The sequence below is a fragment of the Lissotriton vulgaris genome, chromosome 2_1 (genome assembly GCF_964263255.1).
Source record: "Lissotriton vulgaris chromosome 2_1, aLisVul1.2, whole genome shotgun sequence".
Classification (NCBI taxonomy): Eukaryota; Metazoa; Chordata; class Amphibia; order Caudata; family Salamandridae; genus Lissotriton; species Lissotriton vulgaris.
Window position 1 is genome coordinate 1,867,558,140 of NC_141687.1, and position 24,042 is coordinate 1,867,582,181.

The 24,042-nt window shown below is 41.9% G+C and overlaps 1 protein-coding gene across 1 annotated transcript in view; it reads right to left on the minus strand.

The window, feature by feature from the left end:
- The window catches only part of ALDH1A3 (aldehyde dehydrogenase 1 family member A3), a 296,162-nt gene that overhangs the window by 147,692 nt on the left and 124,428 nt on the right, over positions 1–24,042 (minus strand). Inside the window, exon 3 of the mRNA XM_086958058.1 lies at positions 12,177–12,317. Within this exon, the coding sequence (XP_086814184.1) occupies positions 12,177–12,317 (141 nt within the window). The remainder of the gene's footprint in view (positions 1–12,176; positions 12,318–24,042) is intronic.

Below are 24,042 nucleotides of genomic sequence, written 5' to 3' on the forward strand. Positions count from 1 at the left end.
TTAAATCTTCCCGTTTTAATTATTCAGAGTCAACAAACGCGTTTCGGCTGAAAGCCTTCGACACTGACTAAGGAAAGGTAGTCCATAAACATAGCGTTTTATTGACATTCAGTGGCACTCAACAGTGGCTTCAGTTTTGAAAACGGTATTTATTTTCGGCAACGGGTACACCCGACGCGTTTTGCAGTTAACCTTCATGTGAGGTTAACTGCGAAACGCGTCAGGTTTACCCGTTGCCGAAAATAAATACCGTTTTGAAAACTGTAGCCACGGTGCCAGTGAGTTTATTTCTCGTATGCTGGAGTTGTTGTTGGTGTATATATATATATATATATATATATATATATATATATATATATATATATATATATATATATATGAAGAAGAAATCCCAACCTGTCAATGGATGACAGGTTACGGCAGGGTGCAGACCTCAGAACGCCACATCAAACAACCAGAGAGGCTCACAAACGATCCAACTCGAGTGAGTATGCAGAGAAAAACGTTTATTTCAAAGATGACGCATTTCCCTCCGCAAGGGAGCTTGTTCACATACAAGCACTCAGAAAAAACTAAAAGTATATATACACAACACAGGGAGGGGCTTAATTGAGGGAACACGCCCAGACAAGAAAAATAAAAGAACAGTGCACACAAAGTTTGTTTTAAAAAATGCAATGACATGAGCAGTGAGATTCAGAAATAAATAATTAGATGATAAAGCAATAATATTTGCTGCGTGACATTAAGCTGATAGTGACAAAATGAACAAATAATAACAATATGTGGTTTAGTAAGTAAAAATACAAAGATCTGACACGTTGTATGATGATAATATGCAAACAAAGACATTGGCAAAAATAACTCAAAAAACAGACTAAATACTAGTTAAATACTGGAGTAATGGCACAGAAACAAGCAAACTGCAAGTGCCAAAAAAACCAGAAAGAGCAAATACGAGCCAGCAACATAGGATGAACCACACGTGTCAGATAAATCAAGACATAGTGCCTGAATACACATAACCACATCACTGTAGCAAATTAAAGGGCTATCACATCAGCTAGAAGAAACAGCAATAATATAAGTCATGTGATGCAAAAGAAGTGCTGAACATAAAATACATGTGTATCAAAAATAACCGTAAAGTAAATGTGAAGGTAGAAATAAAAACAAAAGGCCCAACCGAAAAATGTGTGAAATAGTGAAAAGAAGTCCAGAGAAAAAAGCAAGGGAAAATTACGTGTGAGGCAAAGGGATAGATACTAAAACAAAGCAAGGGTTAAAATAACACCGATGCTTTGAAGGAAAATTCCATAGATCAGATGCTAAAAGCATCAAAGCAGATAAGCAAAAGTAGACCAAGACCACTAGGTGCCGTAGTTTCTCGAACAAGAAAAATTAGAAAAATCAAAGTAGTCACAGTCTAAGAAAGAGGCAGACAGAAACCAAGACCAAAACCAAATGCAGACCAAATTAGAGAAAACTTTTTAAATCTTCTGTCAGATTTAAACCATGTGGGGCCTTAGTGTCGAGGGACATGATAAGCTGGGATTCACGTTGTCTCAGTAGTTTTTCGCGGTCACCACCGCGGCTCGGTTGAGGTACTGAGCAAAGAACAGTATATTGTAGATCTTTCAGCTTTTTATCATGAATTGCCTCAAAGTGCCTGGCCACAGGGTAATTACTGTCACTGTTTACAATAGCTCTAATATGTTGGAGTATTCTTTGGTGAACAGGTAGCTTGGTGCTGCCTATGTACTCCAGATTGCATGTACATTTGAGCTTGTAAACAACAAACTCGGATCTGCATGTTAGATATTCTTTGATCGGGAAGGGTACATCGCTGAACGCAGTGACATAATGAGTGGTATTTGTGGCAAAATTGCAGGCACGACAAGATGTGCATTTGAAAAAGCCCATTTTGTTAGTTTTGCTGATTTTGGGTGGGTTTTCAGGTGCTGCTCTAGCCAGAGCATCACGCATGGAGGGCGCACGCCTGAATGTGATTGTGGGTGTTTCAGATAACATTGGGCCAAGAATAGAATCAGTCAGAATAATGGGCCATTCAGTGCCAATGATGCGCCTAATCTTACGCTCCTGTGAGCTAAAAGTAGTGATCAATCTGACTGTACAGTGAGTTGTATCCTGTGTGTTGTAGGTGCTAGCAGTGGTGGAGTCGCTAGGTGTGAGAAGTGAAGCTCGATCCACTGATGAGGCTTTAACTAAAGCCTGATCAAGAATGGTTCTGGAATAGCCTCTTTTTATGAAGCGTTGTTTGGATTCCTCAAGGCACGTGGCTAAAGAGTCATTATCACTGCAGATTCTATGAATTCTAATGAATTCACCATAAGGAATGCTGAGAATGGTATGTGCTGGGTGAGAGCTGCGCGCGTGTAAGATAGCATTGCCTGCAGTGATCTTGCGATGCAATTTGGTCTCAAGTTTGTTGTTTTTAACAAATAGATGCACATCAAGGAATTCTGCTTCATTAACACTTACATTAGCAGGGAATTTCAAATTCAGAGAATTGGTGTTACAGTCAGATACAAATGAAAGGGCTTCTTCCTGTGTACCTTTCCAAATGATGCAAATGTCATCAATATAGCGCCAGTAATGCGCAATGTGAGATGGCCAATGTGCGTGTGTGGTTCTGAGCTCGCGTTCCTCCCACCAACCCACATGAAGACATGAGTAGCTGGGGGAAAAACACGAGCCCATCGCCACACCACGCAATTGATGATAGGTGTTGTTTTGGAAGCGGAAGAAATTGGAGGTTAGGCACAATCTGATCATTGAAATCAGCATAGAATTATGTTCTCTGAAACAAATGGCACGTGTGTTCAAATAGTATTGACATGTATTGATACCATGGTGGTGATTGATAGAGGTATAAAGTGATTCAATGTCCAGAATTAGAAACAAACAATCACTGCACCAGTCAACAGTTTGAATCTTGGTTAAAAAGTCTGTTGTGTCTTTCAAGTGAGAAGGGAGACTTGCAACATGGGGCTGAAGAAAAAAGTCCACATTCTTGGAAATATTCTCTGTCATACTCCCAATGGCCGATATGATGGGACGACCTGGGGTAGGGGTAATGAGTTTATGGACTTTAGGCAAGAAGTATAAGTAAGGTGTCACAGGATGGTCTTTGGTTAAATAGTTACATTCATCTTTGGTTATAAGGTTAAGTCTTTTCCAAGTGTTCAATTGCTTGCGTATCTGGTTTTGACTTTGAACCATAGTGAATTGTGATGACAAAATGTAGCATGATGAATCCGATAAGTGTCTCTGAGCTTCCTCGATGTAGTCTGATGTCTTCCATAGAACAGTGTTACCGCCCTTATCGGCACTCTTGACAATCACATTATGGTTGGATTTGAGTTTGTTGATTAGCAGATTATATTGCTGATCGTTGTATTTGAGTTGTCGATGCTGGCTCAAGATCGATCTGTTAAGAGCTTTAAGTTCAATGATGACCCGATCACTGAATATATCGACAGCATCGCGAGGCATAAGAGGAAAAAATGTTGATTTGGGTTTAAAGGGTGTCGGCACTGTTCGATTTACATTGACCACCTGGCTGACAGTAGGAACAGGCTGAGAAGAGTCATCAAAGGCTAGGTCATATAGATTTTGCAAGCCAGTATTGTCTTGTACTTGGAGTTGAGGTGCCATATTGATAGGAATGTCGGTTGCCACACCTTGTTTGCGTCTTGCGTCAAGTTTGAAGTACTTTATAAGTTTGATCTTCCTTACGAATTTGTACAGATCTATCCGAGTTTGGTTATAGGAAAATCTGTTCGGTGGACAGTATGAGAGGCCAAGAGATAGTAGCTGTTCTTCCGCCTTAGAGAGAACAGTGTCAGTCAGGTTAATGACGGTATTGTCAACAGTGCTAGTTATTTGCGCCAGTTCCTGTTGGTTCTTGCTTGCGAAGTATTTCTTTTTGTGGATCCTCCGCCTTGAGCGCCTGCGCTGGCTGACTGATTGCCGGCCTGGTTTTGAGGATTCCGGGAGCGCAGGGAATAGCGCCGGTCCTCGTTCACAAAACCCAGTTCCTCCACCACCGTGTAATTCTTGCCTGTGCTGGGGATGGCGGATGTTGAGGCTCCTTCGTCTTCACTATTGGAGGTTAATGAGTTGATTGACAAAATATCGCTGTTGTCAATAGGTATACCTGAGACTTGATTAGTGGCGGTGGTTTGACCGCCTGCAGGTTTTCCGCTATTGGACAGTGCTTTGCGCTTTAAATTGTCGTACTTCTGTGAGAAAGTAAAAATTCTTCCAGTAGCATAATCATTTTTGTCCCTGGCGAACTTAGTGATTTTGCGATCAATTATGGTGTCCTCCAGTTTTTTAATGCGGATATCAATCTCTGATTTGCTTTTGGCTATAAAGTCTGTTTCTCCGGTTGCCTCCAATAATGCTTATATATATATATATATATATAAGCAACCCAGCTCCGGTACGGAAGAAGCCGTCTGTAGGGCGGTCCGTGGTCAGGGCACCGGAAGCCCTGTAGACTATCACACCAACACTTCCTCCCTCGAGAAAGATTACCGTGCAGAAACGGTCGCTCCCATCACCTCCCTCTCCTGGTGGTATTGTACAATTTACTGCTACTGCTATCATCTTGCTGTACTGTCCATATCATTCAATTAGCTTTGTGCAGCGCTCGTGACCCACGCGCTTGTTTCATTTCTTTAGCATTGTGCAGCGCCTGGATCTTTTAATTAGCTTTGTGCAGCGCTCGTGACCCACGCGCCTGTTTCATTTCTTCAGCATTGTGCAGCGCTTGGATCTTTTAATTAGCTTTGTGCAGCGCTCGTGACCCCCGCGCCTGTTTCATTTCTTCAGCATTGTGCAGCACTTGGATCTTTTAATTAGCTTTGTGCAGCGCTCGTGACCCACGCGCTTGTTTCATTTCTTTAGCATTGTGCAGCGCCTGGATCTTTTAATTAGCTTTGTGCAGCGCTCGTGACCCACGCGCCTGTTTCATTTCTTCAGCATTGTGCAGCGCTTGGATCTTTTAATTAGCTTTGTGCAGCGCTCGTGACCCACGCGCCTGTTTCATTTCTTCAGCATTGTGCAGCGCTTGGATCTTTTAATTAGCTTTGTGCAGCGCTCGTGACCCACGCGCCTGTTTCATTTCTTCAGCATTGTGCAGCGCTTGGATCTTTTAATTAGCTTTGTGCAGCGCTCGTGACCCACGCGCCTGTTTCATTTCTTTAGCATTGTGCAGCGCTTGGATCTTGTAATTAGCTTTGTGCAGCGCTCGTGTTGTTGGACAACTGACTTTGGAAATAAATAGTTCTGGGGGCAGCGCTCGATAACGTTACTTGGCACACATTAATCACCGCTAGCGCCTTCATTGTGGTGCACCTCGAGGTGTGTAGCGCTTTAGTATTTTACCTTCGTGCATTTGTTTACCCTGCAGCCATTTTGCATTGACCCCTTGGCCCGTCCCAGACCCTCCCTGCACCTAGATCCCGCCTCCCAGCTGACCCTCCCACCCACAGAGGTAGAGCCTACGCTTGCCCTCGTGGAGAGCTGTGGCCGTCCTGCTCCACGCAGAAACGGTCGCTCCCATCACCTCCCTCTCCTGGTGGTATTGTACAATTTACTGCTACTGCTATCATCTTGCTGTACTGTCCATATCATTCAATTAGCTTTGTACAGCGCTCGTGACCCACGCGCTTGTTTCATTTCTTTTAGCATTGTGCAGCGCCTGGATCTTTTAATTAGCTTTGTGCAGCGCTCGTGACCCACGCGCCTGTTTCATTTCTTCAGCATTGTGCAGCGCTTGGATCTTTTAATTAGCTTTGTGCAGCGCTCGTGACCCACGCGCCTGTTTCATTTCTTTAGCATTGTGCAGCGCTTGGATCTTGTAATTAGCTTTGTGCAGCGCTCGTGTTGTTGGACAACTGACTTTGGAAATAAATAGTTCTGGGGGCAGCGCTCGATAACGCTACTTGGCACACATTAATCACCTCTAGCGCCTTCATTGTGGTGCACCTCGAGGTGTGTAGCGCTTTAGTATTTTACCTTCGTGCATTTGTTTACCCTGCAGCCATTTTGCATTGACCCCTTGGCCCGTCCCAGACCCTCCCTGCACCTAGATCCCGCCTCCCAGCTGACCCTCCCACGCTCCGCCGCCTCCACTCTCCATTTGAAGTAGATGAACCAACGCGCAGCGTCCACGCGCTGCGGCCGCGCCGAAGGTGCACCAAAGGTAAGCCCGTCTACGCCCGTCCGCGCCTGGACCGCGCCCAGCGCCAGACCCCCTGGCCCCCTTCCCTCCCAACCCTCCCCTTACTTACGATGCCACCACCCTCCTAGCCCTTAACCCCGGCCGACTCCCCACCTGCGCCCAAGCCACTCCTGGACACACCCATGGACCCTTTTCCTGCAAATCCTGCAAGTTCGACGGCACCAAGAACAACTCTTCATCCACGAACACAAAACAGATATCTGACTCCAACCACCTAAAATGCATCCTGCTCAACACCCGCTCAGTCCACAGACACGCCATCGAACTGTGGAATCTACTACACACCATCTCTCCCGACGTTGCCTTCCTAACAGAAACATGGATGAACGCCTCATCAGCCCCTGACATCACCATTGCCTTCCCGGAAGGATACAAGATCATCCGTAAGGACCGCACCGACCAAACAGGAGGAGGCATGGCTATCGTCCATAAGAACTCCATCCGCATCTCAACCAGCTCAGACGTCAACCTCGCTAGCGCCGAACACCTTCACTTCCAGATCCACACCGACCCCAAGACCACACTCGGAGGCACCCTCCTCTACAGGCCTCCAGGACCCCATGCACAATTCAGCGACGTTATCACTGACTTTATCACTCCACACGAACTCCCCTCCGAGGAATACATTCTACTGGGAGACCTCAATTTTCACCTGGAAAAGAGCAATGGCAGCAACGCCACCTCCCTCGGACTCGAACAACTTGTCACTACGCCCACCCACATCGCAGGTCACACACTCGACCCTATCTTTAACTCCAGCAAACATGTCTCCTTCAGTCACACCCCTACTCTCCATTGGACGGACCACAGCTGCGTACACTTTTTCTACAATAAAACCACCACTCACAACCATCCTCAACCTACTCTGCGAAGAAACTGGAACAAAATCACGATCGACCAGATCTCCTCATCGCTTCTTCAAAACCCCCCTGCCCACTCCTCAAACCCCGACCAAGCAGCCATTAACCTCACCCAATGGCTATCCAACAGCGCCGACATCCTAGCACCGCTGAAAAAAAGTCAAATCAAACTAGGCAGCAAAAACGCCTCCTAGTTCAACGACGATCTTAAGAAATCGAAGAAACTCTGTCGCTCCCTCGAGAAGGCCTGGAAAAAAGACCCAAACACCAGCACCAGGGACGCCTTCAAAAACGCCACCCGCATACACCACCAACTAATCCTGTCTGCCAAGAAAGCCGCTTTCAAAGACCGACTAGACAACAACGCCCACAACAGCAAGGAATTATTCAACATCGTCAAAGAATTCACCAACCCCTCAGCCAACTCCAATGATATCACCCCCTCTCAAGCCCTCTGCGACTCCCTAGCCTCGTTCTTCCACAACAAAATCGCAGACATCCACAACAGCTTCGACAACCAACCCGGAGACCATCCTACCCAACCTACTGCCGTACCTCCACCCCCTTTGAACATCCTTAATAACTGGAACCCAATCTCCACTGAGGACACCATCCACCTGATGAACTCCATCCACTCAGGATCCCCCACAGACCCATGCCCTCACCACATCTTCAACAAAGCAGACTCCATCATAGCACCACACCTCCGAGACGTCATCAATTGCTCCCTCAATTCCGCCACCTTCCCGGAAAGCTGGAAACACGCCGAACTCAGCACCCTTCTGAAAAAACCCACAGCGGACCCCACCGAACTCAAAAACTACCGCCCCATCTCGCTCCTTCCATTCCCGGCCAAAGTCATCGAGAAAGCCGTCAACAACCAGCTCGCCGCCTTCCTCGAAAGCAACAAATCCCTCGACTCCTCACAGTCTGGCTTCCGAGCCAAACACAGCACGGAGACCGCCCTCATCGCAGCAACAGACGACATTCGAACTCTACTGGACAATGGAGACACAGTCGCCCTCATCCTCCTCGACCTCTCCGCAGCCTTCGACACAGTCTGCCATAGCACCCTTCTACAGCGCCTCAGAAACATCGGAATCCAAGGAAAAGCACTGGAATGGATCACCTCGTTCCTCACCGGAAGAACCCAGAGAGTCCGCCTCCAACCATTCAAGTCTGAGGCCACTGAAGTCATCTGCAGCGTACCCCAAGGTTCCTCACTCAGTCCCACCCTCTTCAACGTATACATGAGCCCCCTTGCGACCATCGCACGCCAACACAACCTCAACATCATCTCCTACGCGGATGACACCCAACTGATCCTATCACTCACCAAAGACCCTAACACCGCTAAAACCAACCTACATGAAGGAATGAAAGAAGTAGCCGAGTGGATGAAGCACAGCCGTCTGAAACTGAACTCAGACAAAACAGAAGTCCTTATCTTAGGTACCTCCCCCTCCGCTTGGGATGACTCTTGGTGGCCAGAGGCCCTTGGAAAAGCACCCATCCCGACGGACCACGCACGGAACCTGGGCGTCATCCTGGACTCCTCACTCTCGATGAACAGACAAGTCAACGCCGTTTCATCATCATGCTTCAACATTCTCCGCATGCTCAAAAAAACATTTCGCTGGATCCCCACCGAAACCAGAAAAACAGTCACCCATGCACTGGTTACAAGTCGCCTGGACTACGGAAACACCCTATACGCCGGTATCACCGAAAAACTCCAGAAAAAACTCCAACGCATCCAGAACGCATCAGCCAGGCTCATACTAGACATTCCGCGTAAAGACCACATCTCTAGCCACCTGAAAAACCTCCACTGGCTCCCCGTCAATAAGAGGATTACTTTCCGCCTCCTAACCCACGCTCACAAAGCACTCTACGAACTTGGACCCGAATGCCTCAACACACGACTTTCCTTCTACACCCCCTCTCGCCAGCTACGATCTTCCAACCAAGCCCTTGCTACCGTTCCTCGCATCAATAAAACCACCATGGGAGGTAGATCCTTCTCCTACCTCGCAGCTAAAACCTGGAACTCACTCCCCATTCACCTTTGTCTCACTCAGAACCACCTAGCATTCAGAAAGCAACTTAAAACTTGGATATTTGACAAGTAATTCCCCTCCCTTCTTCAAGCGCCTTGAGACCCTCCGGGTATGTAGCGCGCTATACAAATCTCCTGACTTGACTTGACTTGACATGGATTGCAGAAAGTTTAATGTGCAGTTTATATGATTAAACTTTCTGCAATCCATGTGAGGTGTCAGTGGCAATCTTTCTTGAGGGAGGAAGTGTTGGTGTGATATATATATATATATATATATATATATATATATATATATATATATATATATATATATATATATATATATATATATATATATATATATATATATATATATATATATATATATATATATATATATATATATATATATATATATATATATCCAAACCAAATCTTGTAACACAAGCAAAAAAGTGGGCACTCCAGACGAGGTAACGATTTATTTATTTATTTGAGCATTTCCATTTTCGTCTGCGTTTGGCTGATCCCAGCCTTCTTCAAATTACACTGGCCACTGGCCCATATATTTTTAAAGGTACAACCTATCATAGATATATCATCTATTCTCTATGATTCAATTTACAAAACGAAATCATAACATTACAATATCCGTTTTTTTTCCAACCGTTTTTGCTCTTTTTCAAGAAGACTTGCTTTATCAATAAATAAATTTTCACACTCATTGATGCATAATTCAATGTGTAGAGAGCTTAGACATGGGAACTAAGAGGTCTACATGGGCAAAATTAAGTCTCAGGCCAGTGCCCTGATTTCATGTCGTCCGACTTAAATTCACTAATACTTGGAGATCTCCACAAATCCATCTTATATCCACTCAGTTACTTATAATCATGCCCTCAACATAGGATTCGAAATATATTAGAGACAAAATAAATAGAAAGCATTAGAATTTGTATAATTAGACATATATCCTATAAAATACCTTCAAGTAAAACCACATAGAACATAATATCAGTATAGCTATAAATACATCTCATCAATACATTATACTCTGTAGAAAAGGGTTTTGTCATGAGACATAAACACTTATAGTATAATTTGATAATATCTACAACATCCATTCCTCATACAAATCCATTAATTTCATCAATAAATAAATGTACATCATCTATAGGGAAAGTGCTAACAGCAAATTATTTGGTAATAATACCAGATTAGAAGTCCAGGTCCATCTGCTTCATGGTATTAGGGCAAGCTTCTAATTTTGTGGCACTCGCAGAGAAAAGCCTGTAACCATGCACTCTTTAAATGGCATTATTATTATTATTATTATTATTATTATTATTATTATTATTATTATTATTATTATTATTATTATTATTATTATTCTCTAAAACCACAAACAACGTGTGTACTTCTTTTACCCTAAATTGATCATGATGTTTCATCAGGCCTCCTTCAACTCGCCCGACCTTACTTTGACAAGATCACCTACATTTATTTTCCTACTCTCTTTACTCTTCATTTCATTGGCACATTCTTGAATCTCACCACCCAAAACCTTCATCCAAGCTGGGGGCATTTTGGTATTTGCTTTTCGCCCCCTCATCACATAGAAGGGAACTTTCCTAGTCACACTGCTTTCTGTGGTCTTTTACACCCATACTAAATCAAACACCATGACCTAGACATCACCTCTCTTTTCCACCACCATTTGTATCATTCCCTTTACCATGCAGTTTGCCCTCTCTACTACAGCATTTGCCTGGGGATTATATAATGTTAAATTATGTTATGTTAGGGTTTTTTTTATAGCGCTCAGCTACTCTGAGGAGTATCCCGGCGCTTCAGACCTAACACGGACAAGGAACAGGCAAATAAAGAAGTGGGTGCGTGTATTATGCCACAACAAATCAGAAATCCCTTCATCTATTGTGATATTAATTGGGTCTCATTGTTTGTGATCAGTTTTACAGGGTACCCAATCTCTTTAAATATTTCATTTATCACTCCAATTGTGTTCTTTGTTTTGATTTCTCTCATAAATTTTGCAACCAGCCATTTGGAATGTATATCCACCACGACTAATGCAAATCTTAACTCTGCAACAATGCCTCCCATGGGTCCTACAAAATCTGCACACACTGTATGCCACGGTAAACCTGGCTCTTCAATCACCTCCATTACTGATTGCTCCCCCGCTTTCAATCTCTTCTCAACTTCATTACATTCCACACATCACATACCCAATTCAGTCAACTCCTTGTCCATTCCAGGCCACCAGAAATGTTCACGCAATCTTTTTGTTGTTATGATTTGTCCCAAATGACCCTCATGTGCCATTTTGGATAGCTTATATCTCGACCCCACCGGGGATACAAATGTATCCCCTTTTGCTATTGCTTTTCCATGATACGCTGACAATAATGCGTTGTAACAGTACTGCGTTGTAAAAAATGCGTTGTAACAGGTGAATACCTCTATTTTCACATAGGGTCTTGCAGAAAATGGTACTGATCTTCCCCTCTTCACCATTTGAAGAGCACTTCCAACACATACTGTAGAACTTCATCTTCCTCCATGCTCTTATACCATTTTTGCTTTCCAAACACTCCTTGATTTCACTCAACCAAATCATAGACATTCACAACTGCCCCTATGTTACCAGATACACCATATGGCCTATGTCTACAGAAGCCCATACGCCTGTCTGCCTCCCATATACTCTCTGTTCGATGGTCAATTCACCATAAAACCAATAGATCGAAGGCTGGTGCTGTGCTACACCACTGACCCATCAATTATAGAATCAAGATAATACGAGAGTGCACTAGTAAAAGCAGCTCGTCTGGTAAAGCACCAGCTTGAAAAAACAAGGTTATCCATTCGTCTTCACTGTTCATCAATACTCAGTACCCCTATAGAAATAATGTAGCTTAACGCAATTCCCCTATGAAATCGTACATTACCATGTGGCGGTTATACCTATGACTCTTACCGCCAGGATGACTCGATCACGCTCAATGAGGTCAGCCAGCTTGTGCAGCATTCTGCCTCGGCTCACAGCGTCCATTTGTCTCCATGGTGAGCCCTTCTGGAACGCAGTTCGCGCTGCTTTGACTGCTTTTTCTACATCAGGCTGCATTAAGAAAAATATTTGGCATAAGAAATCGGGAGTTAGGAAGGAATATTCAAAAATAACAATCAAATTCTGCAATTTTGAGATCTGTGGTGGCCGAGAAGTTACTGTCCTATCTATGTTTGACGTGATAGAGTGACCTACCCCTTTTCTTATCTTGTTCAGCCCTACGGACAGAATCATACCAGACCCCTTTTTCACAACATATTATTAAATACGGTGGGAATATACCGTGGGTTTTATCCAATTTCTTTGAACAATCACAGTCACATTTAGCATTTTCTTGCAAAGATTGAGATTAACTGATGGGCACAGGATTACCCTAATCATTACTACATCTCAATGGGGATGCCATCTGGCAGACATCAGCGTCAGACGAATACTGCAGATAATTAACATGTCGACTCACTGTAAACTAGTGTAAATGCAGTGAAGCTTCAAAACTGTCTGTTAAATTGATTGATGGTCATCTTTTCTTCATAAAGTCTGCCATCCAGTGTACCAAAGAACAAAAAACATGAATCACATATTTCATGGGAGCTATTTTCTTTCAGCAAAAGATTTTGCGTAAAACTAGTGGCAAGATAAACACCAACACATGGATTAGGAAGAAGGGATCCAGATTGAATTAGGATTAGGTGCAGAAGTGGGGCAGAATACATAGAGTGGCGAAACAGACTGAAGTGCTGGGGGCAGATCAAGAAAGTGTGAACAGCGGCACACAGGATTCCAGTAGGAGCTGAAACCCAGCAGAACTGAAATGAATCAAAACATTGAATAGGGGACAGTCAACTGGAGTTGATAAAAACCAGATGAAAACAATTTGTCTGGATGCAAACAGCAAGTAAACTGTTGCTAAATTGTAAAAAAAACAATCCAGAGGCTGACTTAACACAAGGTGAAATCACCAAAAAATGAAGATAAAACAGTTTGCTACTACAGTCAATGTATGTCCTTGTTGTCAAAGAGCCACCCAAACAGAGATCAAAGACATTATATTTTCTGTGAAGAAATCAGTCTTTCAAAAGAGGCAATATGTTTGGTATCAATTGTAGTCTAGAATATTGACTACAAAAATATCGACCTACCAAAATATCAAGGGTAAAATACTGACTACCAAAATATTACACACCCTATACTTAGAAATAAAATAACAAAAAATATTGATTCCAAATTGTTGTCCTACACAATATCTAAAGTTAAAACAATCTGATACAAAAAGGTAGATTACAATAATATTGCAATGCAACATTAACATTACAATTCACAATATCAAAAAACAAAATATAGTGTATAAAAATTCATAATATCATTTAAAATATTAAATGTATTTATTTAAATGAATTTTGAATTTTAAGAAGTTGTAATTTAAAATAATTTAAAATAAATAGATTTAATATATTTTAGATCATTAAAAAGAATTTACTTTCTAATTATGCCCTATGAAAACAGTATTTTAAATTTTTAATAAAAAAATGATATACTGTATGAATTAAAAACATTTTAACGTGCAAGACATTGATCAATTTGAAACAATTATTTTGTAAACTCGTAATGAAACTCTCTCTGTTTATATATATATATATATATATATATATATATATATATATATATATATATATATATATATATATATATATATATTATATATATACACAAGAATCCCAATGGAAAAACAGCCGCCATGGACACTTTTATGCTTCCAAAAGCAGTATTTATTTAAGCAGAAATTCCGGCAACTCGATGTGTTTCAGGACGTAGTCCCTTGATCACGAATGCCGTTAGCAAAATAATGATTTATAATCATTACTTTTGTTTGTATTTCGAATGTTTTAATACCAATAATATATTGGTTATTAAACTATAATAAATAGAAAATTACAATGAATTAAGATATTAAACATTTTAAAGTAATATATATGTACATTTATAAAAATGTAATCTTTGACATATACATTTATATTCATCTAATATCATTCTCAAAATGTACGTTTAAATACATAACAATTATCTACAAAAATATTTTAAAATGAAGCAACTTAACAAATGTTTCAAAAAATCTGAAAATGATTTTTAAACAATAGAATCATATTCCTTAAGACAGGAATAAAAATAAATTTACACAGTTCAAAAAACACACACAAACACATACTTGAAACAAAGCATTTTAAATATATAGGTTTTATTACAGGACTCACCCAAAATCCTGATAAAACCCCAAAAACCCAAAACATTAAATATAGATTTTTAATTTGTAATTATAATATGTAAATATAATATTAATTAAATGCTTAACTTTAAAAAATGAAATTGCTCTCCACCCGAACCCTTTATAAAACCCCACAGCCTCAAAAATATTCACATTAAATAAATATGTATATGTATGTTTCTGTGCCTTTAACACTTAGGGGTCGATTAGGATGGCGGGCGGACCTGAGTCCGCCCACCATCCTTGCGGTGTTGGAACTGGCCATCAGACATACGGCAGTTCCAGAACGCGAAAAAGGATGTGCCCGCCACCCTGGCGTTCGCATTCCGCTGTTTAACATTGCTGCTGGTGCTGGTTACAGCAGCACCCGCTTCAATGTCAAATTGCCATGTTGTGCATTTCCATGCACAATGTTGCAGGTACCGCTTGGTGCCTGCCACCTTGTGCATTGAAATGGAGGGGGTACAATGGGAACCCCCACAAGTGCACTCCTCACCCACTCACCCCCCCGGGGCCTGCAACGGGCACCCAAAGCAACTCCCCGCCAGCCTTTCCATGGCAGCATTGTTGCCATGGAAAGGCATGACTCCGCACACATCCTAATATGGATGGCAGTGCCTGCTAGGCACCACCACCATATTAGTGGGCCAAGTCCGCCCAGCCGGCAATTGGAACGATTGCCGAATGACAGAAAAGCAGCGGACGCACTGTGCGTCCGCCGCGATACCCTCGCCATTATAATATGGCGGGGGATAGATCAGGTTACGATGGCGGGTGAATCGGCCCGGTGGTGGCGATCCGCCCGCAATCGTACTCAGCCCCCAAATTACAAATATGAAAGAATTAAGTATTTTAATACATAAAATATCAAAACATTTATTTACAGACTACCCACCCAAAATCCCAACAAAACACAAGAAACTAAGGGCCTGATTATGGGTTTGGTGCATTTGTGCCGTCTCACGGCCTGGACAGCTGCGCCAAACCTGTGCAAGCAGCACCTTATGTATTAAGAGTTGAACTCCCGTATGGCAAATCATCCTTCTCCTTCCCATGGTGGTGCCTGGAAAACAGGCACCGCAGTGGGAACGGCATATTACAAGTTGAACGCCGTACGACGTACGGTCCTTCAACTTTGGCATGGTGGTGCCTGGAAAACAGGTACCACAATGGGACTGGCAAAAAAAGTTCCAGCACAGCATGTACTGTAACATCCATACTGTGGTGGAACTTTGGGGGTATACAGAGAAGGGAGGCACTTGCACCCCTAATGTATCCCCATTTTGGGGGGACACAGGGATCCTGTAGTGCCACCTTTGTTACTCCACTGCCAGCCTTTTCATGGCAGGGTTTCTACCATGAAATGGCTGGCGGTGTAAGAACTTGTAATATGATCAGTGGGACTGTGACAGTCCAGCTGAACATACTACATTGCGGTGCACATCTGCCACTGCCAAGGAATTACTGTCCCTTGGCACAGTCAGCGGTCATCTGCCGCAACAACTTTACAAGTCGTAGTGAGGAAGATGGACATCCGGCACTGCGAGTCCGCCAGACTCTAAATCAGGCCTAAATCTTATAATTACAAATTGTATTATAAAGACTATTAAACTAAAATGAAATAAAAAACACTGCAATAAAGGATTAAAAAAAATAACATTTAGAAAAAAGTAATCAAATAAATTAAACATTATTAACATAAAACACCTCAAAATGAAATAAAACCACGAAATTCAAATAACAGGCATTTAAAACTTCAATATTATTGTTACATAAAGAGAAGTAATATATTTATCATCGATATTCAATATGATGATATAACTTCGATATCGAGTTTTATCAATAGCCTGCCATCGACATTAAGGAAACACTCCTTTGGCAACTAATTGCTGGTCATTGTAAAATTAGAAGATGGCTGAAGCATTTCACAATGCCAAGTATTCCTTGTTTGGTACACTTCTAACAAGAGGTATTTGAAATAATAAAGAGTATTAGAGGAAATCAGTGTATAATGAGGAAGCAGAATCGTGCTCATTAATTGGTCTTTAAGTGGGCATCGATTATTTTCCAGTAACCATCTAAAGAAAGCACTCTTTTTAGGTCTTACCTAAAGGCCCCTTCAGCTGTCCTGCCAGCCACGTTTCCGGAAAAAATCAAAATAAAATGCAAATGTCCATCAATTCCTATGGGAGATTTCAGTCAGCTCTTTTCATCCACTGATCCGTTCAAATGTCACTCACATTTTATTTCCATCCATAACAGAAAAGGTATAGGGCCTTGGGTAAGTCCTCTTCAGTTATTGCTTCTCTTCACTGCAAATGATGGTATTTGGTTTGTGCACATACACACATCCTTCTACAATTTGTCAACTTCATTCACAAGTCTGGTAGTACAAGTCTTGCTTTTAATTTTTGTTTTCAGATTACGATTTTTTAAAGTTAGTTTTAAGAATGGATGAATTTTCACTTTTTTTGCAAACTTATGTACGCTGCCCTTAGATGACAATTGTTTTTATTACTTCTAGTCTCGTATGCATATGTTTGCGAAAAAAAAGTATGTTAATTAAACATCAGAGGCTTGCAAAGGTAGAACTACTGGCTTTGCAAATCCTTGTTTTTCCAAGTGTTGTACATTCGGGAGCATACACCTTCACTTTAGCTGTTATCTCTCTGGCATGAATATGTTCAAGCAATGTACTGTACTTCTCTGTGATTTAATTTGAAACCTCTGTGTCATGGTGATATATATTTTACAAATAGCATTTTATAACTATGTTAAAAAGTGGAAGGAAGGATGGATGGAGTATATTTGACAGATTAAAATGAGTTTGAGACATTTAGGATTTTGAAGCCCAGTTGTGGATGTTAAATAACTTGACATTTTTATTGAGGATTGAGATTGATGAATTGTGTATTTTTAAAATAATTTTGTGAAATGAACACAGAATACATTTAAGTTACACTGACTTTCTCAATCAATCAGTCAGCATTTGTAAAATGCACTTGGTCACCCCAAGGAGTATCTAGTGGTGTGTCTGTCGTAGAGCCAGGTTTTGAATCTCTTTCTGAAGTTGGTCAGTGAGGGAGCCCTACAGACCTGGAGGGGGAGGTCGTTCCAGGTCTTGGTTGCGATGTAGGAGAAGGAACTGCTACCGCTTCTGGTGCGGCAGATGCAGGGGTTTGTAATGGTGAGTAAAGAGGAGCGTAGGTGTCTTACGGGTGGGAAAATTTCAGTCAATGATTGCGGTAGTCAGGTCCTACGGCGTGGAGGGCTTTGTAGGCATGCATGAGGATCTTGACCTGGCATATTTCCTGGATGGAGAGCAAGTGGAGATCTATGAGGTGCTGGGTTATGTGGGTTCACTCGGGGAGGTCCAGGATGAGTCTGGCGGCAGCGTTCTGTAGGGTCTGAAGTCTTCTGAGGACCTGGATGGGGATGCTAGTGTAGAGGGCGTCTCCGTAGTCGAGGCGGCTGGTGACAAGGGCCAGAGTGACGGTCTTTCTGGGGTTGGTTGGGATCAATCTGAAGATTCTGTCGATCAAGTGAAGTGTGTGGAAGCAGGAGGAGGTGACTGCATTAACTTGTAATTTCAAGGTCAGTTGGCTGTTGAGGATGATGCCGAGGTTGCATGCATGGTCGGTCGGTTTGGACCCGAGTTCTACAGGTCACTAGCTGTTTTCACATGCTGAGGTTCTTCCCAAAGACTGGTACTTCAGTTTTGTCGGAGTTGAGTTGAAGGCAGTTGTCTGTCATCCATGTGGCTATGTTGGTCATGGTGTTGCAGAAGTTGGTTTTGGCATTGGCGGGGTCCTTGTGAGCAAGAGGATAATTTGGGTGGCAGCAGCATAGGAGATTATTTTGAGTCAGTGGGATCTGATGATGTCTGTGAGGGGGCGTTAAGTAGATGTTGACACCCCTCAGTGGGACTGAGGGGTGATCCTTGTGGTACATCACATTTGATGTCTTTGGGTGTGGAGGGGAAGGGAGGGAGTCAGATGCTCTGTGTGCTTAGTTGCAGTTACAAGAAATACATAATGCATATTTTTGTAAAAATAATCCATAAATGGGGATTTTTTAAGTTATGGTAGCACTTAAAGGAAAAATAAGCTAGCCAGTAGTATTAAATAATTCCTAATTAAATATGTACAATTGAAAGTAGAACATTCCCTATGCATTTGCACCCTCTCTTCCTATAGGCCCCACCCATTTTTGTTGAGACAGTATTTCAGCAAGCAATGCCCAGGTACTTTAAAAGATTGTCTGAAAGATCTAGACCAAAGAGAGAAACATCAGTCTTTCTGAAGGTATCGTCAAAGCATGTGTGATTTTAATTCCCTGATCCAGTAACATATTTCTAGGCTATAATCGCCTATAATTGTGTGGGAAACAGGAAAAATACTCAGGAAGAAATATATTTATTTTTGACGTGTCCCCTTGGAATAAGTAATATAATGAATATCCCCTTTTGTTAACAAACTGGGATCATCTGTGTGGGTTTAATTAAAATAAGGTTTATTTTGCGCAGGAACAGTCTATAAATAATGAAAGCTACGTAATTATTTTGGAAAAGGTTCAGGAATGCTTCTTTCGTCAGATAACGATCAATTGAATATTGTTTACTGCAAACTAAGTATATACACGTTTCCTACAAGAAAACAAGTCACTTGTGATATTAGTTTTAATAATGTTACTAACGCAAGCACAATAATAGATGAAAATCCACATGCTAATAGGACACAGCTTTTGATTTAATTTAGTATAAATGTTCTGTTTTTGAAGATTGTGCAAATGCAGACTGAATGAGTTGTTGAGAAGATAGCACATAGAAGCAAATAATTGTTGCTAGTCCCCACGGAATGCACCATGACCTAAAATGGTTGTGCAATAATTACACATTCATAGACACATGAGAAGTACTTAGAATCAGATGCTTAGTTTGTGCTGTTGGTTGTAGATAGTGGGAATTGGCCATCATTTTTGGAGATTGGTACTTCTTTTTTATTATCAGACTTTGACCAAGAACAAGAAAGACACCAGAAATAAAATGAAAAAGATGGATAAAGTGATAAAAAAGCAATGACAAATGTAGAAAGCAAGGATGAATACAACCTGCAGGCGTTAGACTAAGGTACATGAAGCGTTTGGGGTGGGAAAGAAAGAGGCATGAAGTGAAGCCAAAACTAGGTAGCTGTAGCCTGGGTATTAAGGAATCCTGGCATTTAGTGGCACCTATGGCAGGCTTGTGAAGTAAACTTTGGTGTCTTGCATTTTTTCTGAAGAAATTTAGCACTGATTATATTAACAAGTGACAGAGACACCAATCTCTGCACCCTACACATGTGAAAACATTTTGGTTTGAGCATTTGAAAAAGATACTCTGTTCTCATACAATTCCTTTCTTAGCCAGTATGAAGTAATGAGAATAATTCCCAGATTATTTCATGATTTCCATGGAAGGGGTGGAGGAGAAAATCAAGTGTTCCATCATACAGATGAATTAATAAGATCATATTTTCCTTACACAATTAGATCGATCCATTTCATGAGCCTTCTTTTTAACCAGGCATATCAAACGTTTTGGTGGGGCCAGGTTAATAATGTTAAGCATGGCCCAACATAGCATGAGCACCTGTTTCTGAGTACAAACAAATATATATGTTGCAGGGCAAAAAGAGATAGTACAATTCCAGCATCTTGTTCATCTAGCAATATAACTATTATAGCTGCCTCATCATTAAAAACATGACAGGTTGTCATTAAAATGTATCATTAAATTTTGAGGCACGTGGAAGCCAGGGAATAATATTATTTATTTTATGTTTTATATAGCACAACCATGACCGGTTAGGGTATCAGAGCGCTTTACAAGGAAAGGCACATTACATACATGAAGGCATGGCAAAGTACAGGGATGGGGGATAGGGAAAAGTCAATAGAGGGGCAAAGCCGTGGCTATATACAAGAGTCAGTACAGTTCCAAAATCAGCGATGACTTGAGTACAATACAGCACAAGCAGTAGATATATATAATAAATGGTACAGATCCATGTACAGGATGGCATGGGCAGACTACAGGGATGGGGATTGGGGAAATGACAAAAGTAGGGCAGGGCCGTGGATATATACAAGTGTCAATACAGTTCCAAGATCAGCGGGCGATTTGATAACAATAGAACAAAAAGATACGTACAAAAACTGGTACAGGGAGCATTGGAAGGAGTGGGAGTTGATACAAACAGTAGTTCATACAAATGTGCACCAAGGGAGCGTTATTGGGGGAATTTGCTCATTAAGAAGGTTTTAGCTTCAGTATTCTTCTGATGGAGGAAGGAAGCGAGTTCAGGATTCTTGGTGCAGCTACGGAGAATGCTCGATTGTATGTTTTTGCCTTGAGGAAGCGGGGTGGCTGGAGCACATGGTCTCTGGCGGATCTGGAGTTTCTGGATCTCCCAGATAACAGGAAATTCTGGGCGAGATATGCTGGGTAGTTCGTGTACAAGGCTTTGTGAGTGATGCAGGCCTGCTTGAGATGAATTCTGCCTTCAAGTGGAAGCCAGTTCAAGGACTTCAGGTGCGGAGAGATATGGTCAGATTTTTGTGAACCTAATAAGAGTCTGGCTGCTGCGTTGAGGCAAGCTTTTAGGGGGGGCAGTCGAAGTCTTAGCCAAGCCAGATAGTTTAAAACAGCCATATTCGATTCTGGAGATAACTAACGCCTGCATAGTGGTTTTTAGGTCAGCAGTGCCAAGAAAGGGTTTTAGATTTCTCAAGTAGCTCAGATGGAATCTGGCAATTTTGGCCATCACATTGATGTGTTCAATCATATTCAGGTTGCAATTCAAAATAATCCCAAGAGATTTGGTGGAATCCACAATGGTAGGGGTGCAGTTTAGTGCTGTGATGGAGTTAGTCCATTCAAGCATGCCAGCAGATTTTTTTGGGGGGGAGATGAGAAGAAAGTCCGGTTTTTGGGCACTCAGTTTGAGCTGGTTGTTGGCAAGCCAATGGACAGTCAGTTTCAGGGCATCATTTAGATGGGTGATCTCCTCAAGAGAGGAGATTTTAATATAGATCTGGGTATAGTCGGCATACATGTGGAAGAAGATGTTGGCCGAGTGGAGAATTTCAGCTAAAGGTTCGAGGTAGAGATTGAAGAGGGTAGGGGACAGAGTGGAGCCTTGCGGGATACCGATGAAGATCGGTTAGGGAGCAGATAGGTTGGTGTTGATAAGGAATCTCTGTGTGCGTTATGGAGGAAGGAACCAAACCATTTGATGACGGTACCTCCTAAACCCATCCTGTGTTTGAGGCGTTCAAGGAGTTTCTCGTTGTTGACTGTGTCGAATGCCGAGGAGAGATCAAGAAGGATCAAAAGACATGTTTCGCCTTGGTCTAGGAGAGCATCGTCAACGATGTGAAGAATAGTAGTTTTAGTGCTGTGCCCAGACCTGAACCCAGGTTGGAATTCGTCAAGTAAGATGAAATTGGCGATGTGTTGGCTTAGTTGTAGCTGCACACATTTCTCCAGTACTTTCACGAGAAGAGGGATATTCGCGATGGGTCTGAAGTTATCTGGAATTTCCAGATTCAGAGTGGGGTTTTTTAAGATAGGAATGACTTGCCCGGTCCTCAGTGAGTCGGGTATGGTCCCTTGGAGAAGGGAAGCATTGATAATGGTAGTCCAGATGGGAGCGAAGAGTGAGGTGGTCACTGCCAAGCAGTTGGCGGTGAGGGGGTTGTTAAAGTGGGTATTCGGTTTTACGGAGGATAGAATTTTAGAAGATGGAATGGTCATCATAAAGTTCGAATTAGGACCAGTGAACTTGTTTTCGGGTGTTGCTTGGTGGGGACGAGACGATAGAAGGGTCCCAGACAGAGAAGGAGTGGAGTTCGAGGAGGCCTGGAGTTCGTTACCCAGCAAGTTGATTTTGGTTGCGATGAAGGAGAAGAACTCATTGCAGGTGACTGGGGATTTAGTGGTTTCTTTTGATGATTTCGCAAGTTTGTTTGATTGAAGTTTGACTATTTCAAAAAGTCTGCGTGGTCAGTTCTTGGCATTTTCTAGCTCTAAATTGAAGAACTCTTTTTTGGACAAAAGGATATTCTGGTTGTACGTATTTCTGGCCTGCCGGAGGAGTTTAGGGTGGGAGGCTGAGGGGTGCTGTCTCCAGTTTCTTTTTTTCAGACAGAGAGTTCTCATTTCGTCATTGAGGGGTCCGCTGAACCAAGGGTTTTTGTCTTTGATTTGTGACCTTTTGAACTTAAGTGGGCCACATTGTCCAAAATAATGTCCTCTCTGCCCTTACTTCTGATGACCCTACTTTCCTGGCAGATACAGATGTCCTTAAACACACAGGGTACAACACTCATCTTCTTAATTCAAAACACATTCTGATCTCATCCACAAATATTTTGGGGTAGTTTGCAGCATGCTCATAAAAATCTAAGGAGGAATTTAGAATGAAAAGTCATTGGGAAGTTGTACGCTACTTAAATGTCAATTAAAAATGACAACAATAACATCCTATAGGAAATTTGCTACTGTTTGAAACATCTTTGGCTTAGTAAAAGCAATATATGTTGCTCCCTTGTGATAAGAACTGAATTGTTTCCATAACTACATACAGCCTGCATCAGATTCCAGCCCAAATGTTTTTTTATACTATTGCACATAACTTTACATACATTTGCAGTAAATCCTCATGTACCATGTATGGAAAACATTTAAGAGGAAATGTAGGAACACCATAGACATGAGAGTACACAGAGTGCAGGATATTAGAACCAGCCACTTGTCATCTCCCCTACTGTTGGTGTACAATGTGCATTATAGCATGACCCATAAAAGCCTTTGATTAAGGATGCTGACCTTCACCTCTGTGACATACAAGGATAAATGTGAAAGGCATGACTGGGTGACTAACCAAAATCTAAGAGGAGGTTTCAAACGAGGAATTCTGAAAACATTTCTATCACATTCTGGAAATGTTCCTTTTAAACTCACAAATGATAGAGTGATGTACCTGAATAAAAGACGTCATCCTCAGACTGTGAGGACTTGTAAATCTTTGAACTGTACGAACTTTTATACAGCATTTAGCAGGGGTTAGCATGTTCTAAACGATTCAGATTTGTACACGTATGGAAACTACAGCATAGAGATATAAAGTAATTTGCTCAGGTTTGTAGGAAAGTGACCCTTTTTGACATGGGCACCTACAGTGTTTGCATGTGGTGTGCCTTCTGACGAATGTGTGACTACGAAGGCCACCACCCCTCCTTGACCGAGTCTCTGGTATCCCCTAGAGGCTAGGGTATATGAGGGATTGTGCATAGTACTATCCCAGGTAAGGTTCACTTGGGTTATTTCTTAGGTGTATTCCCCCATACTAACATGTAGGGAAACAGGGGACACCTGGTAATCTTATTATAGGGATCCGACATCCCTGACGAGTGTGCCAGACCTATTAGGCTATCCATATAGGCATAAACATGTTGGTAGACTATAAGATGGAC